Source organism: Petaurus breviceps, unplaced genomic scaffold, assembly GCF_028583685.1.
Source record: "Petaurus breviceps papuanus isolate PSGF00001 unplaced genomic scaffold, PetGlider_PUasm1.0 37, whole genome shotgun sequence".
Lineage (NCBI taxonomy): Eukaryota > Metazoa > Chordata > Mammalia > Diprotodontia > Petauridae > Petaurus > Petaurus breviceps.
Genome location: NW_027186296.1, coordinates 59,824,571 through 59,837,741, shown reverse-complemented (window position 1 = coordinate 59,837,741; position 13,171 = coordinate 59,824,571). Strand labels below are relative to the sequence as shown.

Below are 13,171 nucleotides of genomic sequence, written 5' to 3'. Positions count from 1 at the left end.
CATGAATGTTTTGGTGGCATGTGTGGAATGTGATCTGGAGGTCTTGGGAAGGTTATAGAGATGATTCTCGTTCCGGTACAAGTTAGACTAAATTGTCTAGGATGTCCCTTCTATTTCCAGAATCCTGTAATTCCAGGAGTTCATTGTCCTGACCACCTAAGGTCAAAGAAGGCTCCACATTTCTGAAATACAGCAGGTGGCAGCACCACATCACAAGTCTTTTTCCTTGCAAGGAGCACAATGAAATAAAATTCCCATCTCTGTCAGGCAGGTAGCTGGTGTTTTCCATGGTTTGATTTGAGTTCCTGGACAGTGTATTTCTTCTTCTTCCTATTATTTTGTGACCCACAGAGGAGCAATAATACAGCTTGAAAGGTCAAACAGAGAATGCTTTAAAATGAGAGCAGGAAATGTTACTTCCATAAGTGATAATGTAGCTCTTGGTCTGTTTTAGAATGTTATCTTCTTCAAAGGAAAAGTCATTATTATATAAGAAGTGACAAGTATTTAAATGAATTTCTGCCAAAATAAGGTGCTTTCTTGAATTATTATATAGGTTTAGAGCTAGAAGCAGTCACAGAGGCAATCTAGCCCCAATACCTCATTTTATAGTGGAGGAAACTGAGACCCAGATTAAATGATTCAACCAAGGTTACATGTGTAGTAAATGATATGGCCTAGATTCCGATATAATTTGTGTGACTCCTAAGTTCAATGACAAATTTCAATTTTCTTTCCTCTGTATCATCAGTGAGTGTGTGTGTGTGTGTGTGTGTGTGTGTGTTTCAGGTTGGCCAAATGGTTGTACCAGAGAGAAAATTATTATTATAGCAGTAAGATTTCAATTAATGTTGGAAAGCAGCTTACATGACCAAGGGGCTGCTTTAGAAATTTCAACCTGCGGTTTTCAACTGAGAAAAAGACTTTTCCTCCCCAAATGGTGACTTTTTAGGACATTATTTATACATCTTTAACTTCCTACAGGATTGATACTCAATAGCTTTAAACTAAAAAGCAGTGATCCAAACAATTTGGAAACCTGAGCCTTCCCTCATGCTAAGAAAGAGAGAATTATTCTTGTCCACGTAAACAGGCTCATTTCAAAATCTTATCCAGTCTTCGTGCATAGGTATTGATAAGAGAAGCCTCAGCTTTGGCTCAGCCAAACTGATTGCAGGTAATGGTTTATCAAAAAGCTACAGCTTTTTTCTGTCCTGCAGCCAGCTATTCAGATATCTCCTATGATTGCTAGGTCAAGTGCCAGCCTTGCTATTTCCACACATGCCTTTTTTTCCTATCCCATGACTTGAAAGAGAGGGCAGACTAGAAAGAGCTAGGCTTTAAGAACCAGTATGTGGGAATTCCATCTTCAGCTTCCCTACTGGTTATTTCCTGAGTCTGTTTGTCAAATGGTAGCTGTCTATTCAGCTAATATTAAATCACCTAAAAGGAACAAATGGCTTCCTTCCTTATCTTTGTGAATCCTCTGCCCCTTATTAATTACCATTATCTTAATACCAACACTGGTTGAGGTATTATCCTCATCCCACCCCCTCAACACTCCCTCCACATACATTTGATTCTGTTCTTAAATCTTCAGTATGTAAAATGGATTATTGTAGCAGGTGTCCCTGAGTGGCATCTTGGAGCAGCAGGGAGGGTTGGGGAGGGTCTGGTTAGAGAGGATATTGGTTCTAAATGTTGGAAAGACTTTGATAGTGATGGTTGTGGGGATGAGGATAGGAATGGTGAAGAGGATGAGGATGAGGATGGGGAGGAAGAAGGGGAGGAGGATGGGGATGGGAATAGGAATGGAGATAAGGTTGATAATGAAGATGAGGATAGGAAGGCCTGAGGAGGAGAATGGTGATGGGAATGGGTTTGGGAATGGGGATGGGGATAGAAAGGACAATCGCTATCAGCTAGAAGGTTACGAGCAGCACACTGTAGTGGCAAGAAGTCAGGATTTGGTATCATAGTATCTAGAGTATTTCTAGAATCTGATTGTATCTCTAAATCATTTAGATCAAAAGGATGTTCTAGTCCAATTCCCTCATTTTATGGTTGAGGAAACTGAAACCTAAAGAGGCTTGGCTTTTAATTGGCTCTGCCTCTGTGTGACTTTATTCAAGTCACATCACTTCTCTGGGCCTCAGTTTCCTCATCTGCAAAATGAAGAGATTCGATTAGCTGATGTCTAAGGCCCCTTTGAGCTCTAGATCCTATGAAGCTGGGGAGCTAGGCTTAGAAGCAACTGTTGTAACTGCCTCCTGTAAATTCTTCCTTTGTAAAGAGACACAAAATGTTTGCTTGCTAAACTCCCTTGACTGTATCTGTAAATCTGTCCAATAACCTGCCTCAGACCTAAAGGGAGAATCACAGACCTATAGAATCTCTGCATTAGAAGGACTCAGTGTGAGACTTGTGAAGTAGGTCATGTGAGAGAACATCGCCGGCTTCACAGCTTTGCCTCAGGGCGAGCCTGAATAGAAATCTGAAAACATTTGTCTCTGCAGTTGCTTCCTTTTTCTTGTTTCTCTCTGGCCTCTCCTACACTTCTGATGCTCCTCTCCTCTGAAAGAAGCCACCGCTCACCTTTCTGTCTATTGCTTAGACCAGGTCTCTAGCTAGAAAACTCTTCTAGTCACACACACACACACACACACACACACACACACACACACATACTACCTACACAGCAATTATTTCTCAAAAAAACAGTCTGGAATTATGTTGATAATGATATATTTGGTGCCATAGTTAATAGAAAACTAGACTTGGAGTCAAGGAAACACTTCAAATCCTACCTTTGACACTTTCTAGCTGAGTGACCCTGGGCACTGTCACTTAAATTCCCTCAATATCAATTTCCTCTTCCGGAAAATGGGGATAATAGAAATTGCTATGCAGATCAGATGAGATAACTTCTGTAAAGTGCTTTGCAAACTTTAAAATGTTATATGAATGGTAGCTATTATAGTAATAATTGTTGTTCATGATGTTTCTGTTGTTACTCTCCCCAAGTGTTCACATTTTTATGTGTAATATAATCATACATGTATAGCCTATATCAGATTGCATATCCTCTTGGGGAGGGGAGAGGAAGGGGAAAAATTTAGAACTCAAAATCTTATAAAAGTGAATGTTGAAAACCAAGAATAGATTATTTTTTAAAAGATAACTAAAAAACAAGTATCCACATTTCAACAATGCATTAAACCAATCTAAGTAGTAGCCCACTTAAGTACTTAAACCTTTGCAATTTGATTCAATTCAATTAAACAAATATTTGCAAAACACTATTTAAGTACAAAGAATTCATTGGGGCAGCTTGGGATACAGACTGATGAGAGAGACAGAGAAAGAGATAGAGAGAGGTTCTGTTACCAGATTTTGCCACCTAATGGGTGAAGAATCTACAAATCACTATAAACAAGAGAAGGGAGAATTTTTTTTTAAAGAGGTCCAGCTAAAGTACTAAGTGAATTTTGAAGGAGAGTTTACTTTCAAGGGGCAGGGGTGAAAGTGAGGACAAAGTGGGGGTCATTAAAAGCTTCATGGAGAAAGTGGTACTCAAGTTAGATCTTGAAGGAAGGGAGAGATAGCCACAGATGAATATTTGGATAAAATTGGGGGGGGTCTGTTTCAGGTTGGGGTATGGTATCAGCAAAGATATTATGATAGGAAAGGGTAGGAAGAATAGGGGGATGGAAAATAGAAGAACTCTTCAGTTTGAATAGAAAGTAGAATAAATGAAGGGCTATGAGATAAAGGTCAGCAGGATTGGCTCCAGCTTGTGGAATGGATTGAATGCCTAATTCAGGAATTTAAGTTGAATTTAATAAGTACTAGGGAGCCACTGAGGCTTTTAGAGTACAGTAATATAATCGTAGCAGTGCATTTGGACACAATAAATAGGCTTCATGTAGGCGCTTCAAATTCAGTATATCCAAAACTCAAACTTCTCCCTAAACCCACCATTCATTCTATCTTGCCTATTTCTGCCATGGGCACTGCCATTCCTCCAGCCAGCTGGGACTGCAATTTCTAAGTCATTCTCAATTCTTCACTCCCACTCAACCACCATGCACTATTGCTTGCCAAGTCTTGTCAATGCTACCTCCTCCTCGTCTCTCACATCTCTCTCCTTCTGTCTCCTCATACCACAGCCACCTTCAGTCAGGCCTCATCACCTTCACCTCCAATAACCTCCTAATTGGTCTGCCAGCATCTAGCCTCTTTCTTTTCCAGTCCATCCTCCAGAGAGCTGCCAAATTGATATTCCAAAAGCACAGATCTTGACCATGTCATGTACTTACTCCAGAACTGTCATTATCTCCTTTTTGCCTCTAGGATAAAACACAAGTGTTCCACATTTAAACCCTTCCCAAACTAGCTTCAGTGTACTTTTTCAAGCTGCTTACATATTAATCCCCCTCACTTATGTTTTAGCCAGACTGCACTAATACATACAACCATGCCTTCATGCCTTTGCACAGGCTATCCCCTGTGCCTAGAATATTCCCTTTCCTCATGTCTGCTTCTTGGAACCCTGTGTCCCTTCACACCTCAGCTCAGGTGCAACATGAAAGGCCTTTTCTGATTCCTCTGGTCATAAGATGATCCAACCCCACAAATCACTCTGAAGTAACTTAGTGGTAAACATGTTGTATCGTCTTCCCCCACTGTCCCCTATAGAACATAAGCTCCGTAAGGGCAGTAATTGTCTCATTTTTGTATTTATACCCTGAGATTTTAGCCCATAACTTTGCATCCTACAATTTAGCTCCTCGGGGGCATGATTGTTTCACTACTGTCTTCACATGCCAGACCTAGCAGAATCTCTGACACCTAGCAAGTGCCAAATAAATGCTGCACTAGATCTCCTCTGGGGTTTCTTTCAGCCCTAGATAGTCTTATGACCTCTCTGGGTTCCATTTTCCCATCAGCAAAATGAGGAAACAGTATTTGTCATTGTATCATACTTGTAAATACCTTGAGGTAATTGCAGTAAAAAAAATAACATCTTTCACAAACAACAAGTAAAGGAGAATATTTGACTGGCTATATGATCCCAAAGAGAACTCTTAACAAAGATGGGACAAAATTGCCCTGGGGAGAAGTCTAGGAAAACTATTTTATCCATCATAACACTGTTAAGAATTCTGGACTGGAGGCACCTTAGCATAGTGAAGAGAACTGAACTAGAGTCCCGAAGACTTGGGTTCTGGTCCTACTTTTACTAACAATTTCTCCATCTACAAAATGAGAGGTTAGACAGATATTATCTCCTTGAAAAGTTGTCTGATTCTGTTTCTATTTAACTCCAGTACCTTTCCCAAAACAACCTTTCAGATGAGTCCAAAATTTAATAGGAGTAGCCTACAATAGAAGAATAAATTCTGTTTTCACATTCTATTGAGAGATCTCACCAGAAAGTTCAAAGGAACAAGGGTATAATGGAGTCACCTGGTACCAGCTACTGAGGGTCAAGTGTTACTTGGAAATTAGTGAATGCTGCAAATCAGGGTTTGGTTTATTGCTTTGTTGATTGCCTAGACTTAAGAAAATGATGGAAAAATGTTAATAATACATTAAATTTAAAAGTACATTTTGCATACATTTTTTCAATACAGCCAGTTATGAAACATTTACCAGCACACTTCTCCTAAAGCTGATCTCTAAAGTGAATTACAAATCTAAAATTTTCTTAATTTGGGCTGAATGACTATTTGTCTTTATTAGCACAGCCTCTGAAAGTAAAATGAGGGAATCTTACAGACCCTCTCTTTAATGGCAATTTATTCTGTAGATCAATAAAGAATTTGAAATCTCCTGGGTTCTCAATTCATGTGGTCGTTTCGGGAACAAATTGTTAATTGAACTCAATTTCTAACATTTGTATAACCAGGCCACATTGCTGATTAGAACTAAACAGTTTTCCTGTTCTTTTAACTCTAATCATTGTCTCAAACTGAACATTATATAATTGTAATGCCCAAGATTCGACCTGGAGAAGAACTGATAAAAGTATACCTCCCTCTCTTCTTTGTAAAGGTAGAGTACTTTGGTTGTGAAATATTGCCTATATTGTCAGTCATGACGGATGATTTGATGGGTTGATTGAACTTTTTTTTCTTATGTCTTTTTAAAATTTTTGTTATCTAGCGAGGATGGCTTTCTGGGTAGGGAAGAAAAAGGATAGATTCAGAAATAAAAGTGATATGGAAACAATAGGGATTAATACAAGAAATACAAAAATGAAAATCTTAATCTTCATTTTTTTTTACATCTTTCAGGGATCCTTTTTACAATGTTGGTGTTTGGACCAGCCTGTGGATTCATCCTGGGATCCTTCTGTACCAAAATTTATGTGGATGCTGTCTTCATTGATACAAGTAAGGAAAATGTCTTTCCTCTGAATTTCAAGTTCAAAGCCATTTTATCCATCTACAGAGACTTCTCCACATATGATAGTCATTGATCTCAAATGTGATCATTTGTATATTTCAAATTTTGTACGTTTCACCTTGAACCCATATATAAAATAAGAGAATTTCCAAAGTTCAGCCACATAGTCCCCTTCCTTTACTTTTGCTACAAAATGTCTGTCTCTTCTCCTCATGCCTTTTCAGAAGCAGCAACTAGATGTAAAATCAATAATCAGTTCTGCTTCTGTGATATGACTGTGTAATACATATTTGTAGATTTACATGTTACCCAGCATTGAGGACTTAACCATGATGAGCAATAATAGCACATTTTTATTGCCTTCTTCAACTCTTTGGGTGATTTAAAGATACTACTTCAGGGTTTTTGAAACTATTGCCTTTTTTCATTAAGGTCCTAGAATACACAGGAGAATTATTTGGGGGCAGGGGAAAACCCTAATGAATTCTTTCACACTGCAATCTCAGAAATGCTTTATCCTGGTGGTCTCACCCAAAGGGTAAAAGTTGATGCCTAAGGTGATTTCCAGATTTTAAATTCCTTTATTCTATGCTGAATGAGTGTTTCTTCTTCTTTCATCATTAGAATCTCTGAAAGCAAAATGAGAGATGCTTTTGCAGATGCTTTCTGCTAATGTCAATCTATCCTGCAGAAAAGATCAATAAAGAACTTGAAGACAACTGGGTTCTCAATTCTACCATCTTTCCAACAGTGCTAAATTGACTAATTCAACCAAAAAGTAGCAAACATGATTTTAAATCCAATCAAGTCACTCTCTGATTCATTCCATTAATCCTACTGCCATATTTACTTAGAGTTAATGATGTTCCAAATTTATGAGTTGAAAAAAGTCATGTTCGTCAATCCTTATTTATTTAAAGTTCACATATCTGCTATCAGATGATTTAACTAGGTTGTTTTCCAACAGGTGCCCAAAACATTTAACCCTAGTTACAGCTAATCAGAAAGAAAATAAATAATCAAAATTACAGCTAGCACCTTTATTAGTGATTATACAGTCAAAGCTAGAAGGAGCCTTACAGGTCATCTATAGAGTCCAACCTTTTCCATTTACAAACAAGATCCAATGAAGTTAAAGCCACAAATACACTAAGTAACAGATAATTTGGTTATTAATCCAAATTCATATCCTCTGACCTCCAAGACTACTTTCTACTGTTCCACAGGACCTCATAGGGAAAGACTATTTTTAAATATGTAAAACCATTCACACCACCTCAAAGGGAGCAATAGGGTAAGGGTAATGATGAAGACAAAAAAAATAACTAACCAAAGAGCAATGGGCAAATAAAGGACATTAAGAGAAGTCCCAAATAAAGGAAGAAACCCTTTTTGCCTCTTTAAACATAAATAATAACTCCACTGAATCAAAACCACAAAGTGGTAATGAATCCTAGAATCATAGACTTTAGAGACCATATGGTCCAAATTCCTCATTTAACAGATGGAGACACTGAGTCACAGAGAGTTTTTGTCTGTTTTTATATTATTTTGTCCCTGATCTAAAGCTACCCAACCAGTCAGTGGAGGAGCTAGGACTGAAATTCAGGTTTCCTAGCTCCCAGACTTGGTTTCATTAAATTACATTGCACCTCATTTCTAGTGTCTGCCTGAAGAAGGAATAAAACAAACCATTGGTTCCTGTGGCAATATATTTGCTTCTGGCTAATTCCCCAGTCTAAGACCTGAGTCTGCATCTGGGTTTTCAGCTTTATGGGTGTGACTAACAAAGGTTAGTTACCACTATATGCCAGTAGAGGGCAAAAGAAAATAATGTATCCTCAGGTATATCGTGGCATCCTTTGGGCTCCAGCAATTCATTTTCTTTGTGACTCACTACAAATCTGTTTTCTGCCTCCCAGTAAATGTTGGCTACATTTTTATGAGTTTTCTCAACTCCTGTTCTGGTGCCACCACACCCTTTGTTCTTAAGTCAAAGCTCTTCCTCAGGGGGTAGTCAACAGATACATTTCTTATAAGATGAAAAATATAAGGGTTATGGAACTGTAACTGCAAGATGAAATGTAGAGATTTATTTTATAGTATTTCCTTAGAAACAAGGCCTGCAGAGGGTGGAGTCATGTGAGGAAGATTTGGGGAATTAGGTGCTCCTGAATAGTTGTCTATACATTTTAGAAAATTATGCATTTGTTTTTATCACTACTAGAAGTATTGATACTAAATAATATAAATGGTATTATTGTGACAATAGACAATGATAATAATGATGTCATCACCATTCATTCTCTTGCGTTAAAAGCTATCTTGGCCTAACATATCTTCTTGAATTTGATTGGTCAGAAGGCTGCATTTTCCCCATCTTACCTTGGTGACCTCTCCCCTTCATCATGTCCATGCAGAATTGTTGTAATGTGTTCAACCTGGCCTGGCATATAAGGATGCATGAAATCGGCAGCTGGTACAAAATATGGTTGACTATTTGCTGAGTAAAAAAGGTCACTGAGATCATCTCCTCCCTTTCTTCCATTCCCAGGAGTGGCTACTGCTGCAGAATTTGCTTCTCTTGGATGAATTAATTTAGCAATCAGGATCTTGAACTTATCTCCCTTCCTCCTCCCCTTTTTTCCCTCCCCAAAATAAGTAAATATCAGTTTTCTAGTTAGGTTTGTAATCTACTTTTAAAAAATCTTATATCCCATAGCAAAAGTATTGCCAAGCTCATTAGACAAATAGGTATATGACCTAGCAGGAAAAAAAAATTACCGGGAGAGTTTTCTATATCATTCACACTCCAGTTCAATTTGATGACTAAATTCATCAATGAGAAAGCAAGGAAGCAAATGTTCCCAATTCACCTGCCATCTGCCCTTCTCACATAGACTCTCAAGTCTCCAGATTGGTTGTTTGGTTGATGGAGGTTAAATTGGATACGTTGCAGTTTCTAGTTTCATTTTGCTTTTTCAAGACCAAAAAACAGAAGCCTTATAGTCCTAGTAGGTGAATGAAAATGTCACACAAACCCATGGACAACAAAGCCAAGTCAATTAAATTTAATAAGCATTTATTAAGTGCCCACTATGCTGTGACGAACTAATGACAAAAATGGACAATCCACTCAGTCAAGGAGTGTATGTTCTATTAGGATGAACAACATATGTACAGCTAGATAAAAACAAAGTAATTTCTAAGTACAGGGTTGCTAACAAACTGGGGTGGAGGATCAGAAGAAGTTTTGTGTAGAACTGAGCCTCCTAGGGAGCTAGGGATTCCAAAAGGCAGAAGTGAGGATAAGAAGAATTACCTGAAAAGGGAACAACTTAGGCTAAGGCATGTATGCACTCAGTGGAATGTCATTCACAGGGAACAGCTAATAAGCAATCTGGGCTGGAACATATAATGTGTGAGGTAGAGTCATGTGACAACAGCCACAGTCGTGAAAGACAGGCTACAAGCAACTTGTGAAGAGACTTTTTTAATTTTGTTATTATTATTATATTTTATATTATTATTTCTACATTATATTTGTATATATTATACATTTTATAAATTATTATAAAGACAGAGTTTTTATTTTATTTTCTTTGTTGTTCAGTTGTGTCTGACCCTTTGTGACCCCATTCGGGGTTTTCTTGGCAAAGATACTAGAAAGGTTTGCCATTTCCTTCTTAAGCTGGCAATCAGGGTTAAGTGACTTGCCTAGGATCACACAGTTAGCAAATATCTGAAGTTGGTTTCAAACTCAGGTCCTCCTGACTCCAGGCCCAACGTTCTATCCAATTGTGCCACCTAGCTGCCTTTTTATTTTATCCGAGAGGCAATAAGGAGCCTCTGAAGCTTCTTGAGCAGAGGAGTTATATGATCAAAAAGACCTATGCTAAGAATATAATTTTCACAACTTTGTGACAGGTACATTGGAGTATCACAAGACTGGAAACAGGGAGGACAATTAGGCTTTTAGTTAGTCTCAGCAAGAACAAGGGTGGTGTCCACATGAGTAGAGAGGTTACAGATTCAAAAGCTGTTTTATATGTAGAATAAAAAATGGCAACTCATTACATATAGGTGGTGATTATAAGTGAAGAATCAAGGATAACTCTAAGGTTGGGAACCTTGAAGACTAGAAGGAGGGGCGTGCTCTCGAGAGAGAAATAAAGAATTTATGAAGGAGAATAGGTTTAGGGGAAAAGATAATGAGGCCTGTTCTGGACATTCTGAGTGAAGGGATGATGGGATAGCTACATAGGGATATCCATTAGGCAGTTGGCAATTAAGGACCAGGGCTCAGAGAGAGAGGAGGGCTGGTTTTACAATGGTGGGTGTTTTGTGCATATTTGCCAAGAAGAAGCCAAAAGATTTAGCTAATGGAGACAAAGCATCAGAGAGAAAGCATTCCAAATATGGAATAACTAGGAAAAGGAAACTTCCATCATGATAGAACCAAAGAAAGAAATAATAGATAAAATAGTAAAATGGGAAGGGACATAAGCAACAAACTTTTTCTAGAATGATAGCATAGGAAGGGGGCTCAGAGATCCTCTAGCTAAGCTTCTCTTTTGTATAGATGAGCAAACTACGGCCCACAGGGGTGAAATGATTTGTCCAAGGCTATACAAAGTGTCCTAAAAAGTCTTAGTGCCATTTTAAGCTATTAAAGTTTAAAAATATATTAAAACTCTGCTGAGATTTTCTGGGTCAACTTGTACAGGTAGTTAATGGATGGCTATACTGGTCCATGAAGTCAGCAGCCATGTATCATCTAAACCTCATGCTTCACTTGCCCCCCAGAACGGCAAGTAATTTACACACAGTGGGTGCTTAATAAATGTCTGTTGAATTGAACTAAAATCATGACTTCAACCCAGGTCTTCTAATTCTTACTGCTCTGCCACCACACAAAAGGCCCCCTCTCCATAAACTGTCTGGACCACAAGTGTTCCATGGAGTGGGGAAGAGGAAAAGAATAAAGAATTATATGCCCTTTCATGATTTCTCGATTTCTTTTGAGGGCATGCCCATCCTTCCAGTCACCAAGGATTTCATTCTCAGAGACATCTTCACTTGTACTCACCACTATACATAATCAACTGCCAAATCTTTTTTATTCTACCTCCATATGTCTTGAATCTTCATCCTTCTCACTACTCATGTGACCACCCCTCTCGATCTTGCTGAGACTAATGAGCATTTCTATGTAGGTGACTAGAGGCCCGGAGCTATGCTAGGAGTTTTACAAATATTATCTCACTTGATGTTCACAGTAACCCGGTGAGGCAGGTGCTGTTATCCAGATTTTAGAGTTGAGGAAATAAACAAAAAAGTTAAGTGACTTAGCTAGGATTATACTGCTAGTAAGTATCTGAGACTGGATTTGAGCACAGAAACTCCTGATTCTAGGCTTCCAGTTCTATGCACTGCTCCCCTCTATTTTTGTGCTGAACACTGCAAAGTAATGATGATGTCTTCAGATATCTAAATTTTTCTTTAGAAACAATTCAGATTTCTCAGTATCTGTAGGATACAGAAGGATAGGTAGATGGCCAGAAAGGGCCTGCCTAGAGGAAGATTATTATTTGGGGACCTTTTAATATATTCTAAGTATTCACTGTGAGCTAGCAACTCACAGAGAATCAATCAACCAATAACAGTTTGTTAAGTACCTTCTATGTGTCAGTCACTGCACCAAGGACTGGGGATACAAAAAGAAGCAAAGGACAGTTGCTGTCCTCAGTGAACCTAAATCTAAAGGGAGAGACACCATGTAAACCAGTATGTACAAAGCAAGGATGAATAGGAAGTGATTAGTAGAAAAAAATGCACTGGAATTAAGAGGGGTTGCACAAGGCTTCCATAGAAGGTGGGATGTTAGTTGGGACTTAAAGGAAGCCAGAGAGGTCAGAAATTGGAGTAGAGGAAGAGGAACATCCCAGAGAATAGCCAGAGAAAATGGAAGGAGTGAAGAAATGTTTTGTCTACTCCTGTTTGTGGAGTAGATGAGAGACCAGTGTCACTGGATCAAAGGGTGTATTTTGGAGAGTGAGGTGTGAGAAAAGTAGGTACCTGGAAAGGCAGGAGAGGGTTAGGTTATGAAGGACTCTGAATGCCAGCCAGAGCATTCTGTCTTTGGTCTTAGAGGCAATGGAGAGCCGCTGGGGTTTGTAGAGTAGGGGGTGATCTGAGCTGATCATTTCATTAGGAAAATCACTTTAGTGGATGCAGGATGGATTAGAGTGGGAACACTCTCAATAGCAGGCATCATTGATGACTTTGGAGAGTGCAGTTTCAATGGAATGATAAGGTCAGACACTGAATTACAAGGGGTTAAGAAGAGAGTGAGAGGAGAAAAAGTAGAGAAACCTATGGTAGATAGCCTTTCTGAGGAGTTGAGCTGCAAAGGACAGAAATTATATAGGATGATAGTCAGTGGGGACAGAAGGTGAGGGTTTTATTTTTAGGATAGGGGAGACATGGGCATGGTTGTAGCCAGTAGGAAATCAGCCAATAGACAGGGAGAGACTGAAAATAAGTGAAAGTGGGGCGGCTAGGTGGTGCCGTGAGTAGAGCACTGGCCGTGGAGTCAGGAGGACCTGAGTTCAAATTTGGCCTCAGACTCTTAACAGTTACTAATCATGTGACCTTGGGAAAATCACTTAACCCCAACTGCCCTGCCTTCCTCCTCCAAAAAATAAAAAGCGAGAAGAAGAAGAAGAAGAAGAAGAAGAAGAAGAAGAAGAAGAAGAAG

The 13,171-nt window shown here is 38.8% G+C and overlaps 1 protein-coding gene across 2 annotated transcripts in view; it reads left to right on the top strand.

Annotated features, from left to right (window-relative positions):
• SLCO3A1 (solute carrier organic anion transporter family member 3A1) overlaps positions 1-13,171 on the top strand; it is a 355,744-nt gene that overhangs the window by 274,214 nt on the left and 68,359 nt on the right. For both annotated transcript variants that reach the window (XM_069098525.1, XM_069098526.1), the window contains exon 3: positions 6,300-6,398. In XM_069098525.1, the coding sequence (XP_068954626.1) occupies positions 6,300-6,398 (99 nt within the window). The remainder of the gene's footprint in view (positions 1-6,299; positions 6,399-13,171) is intronic.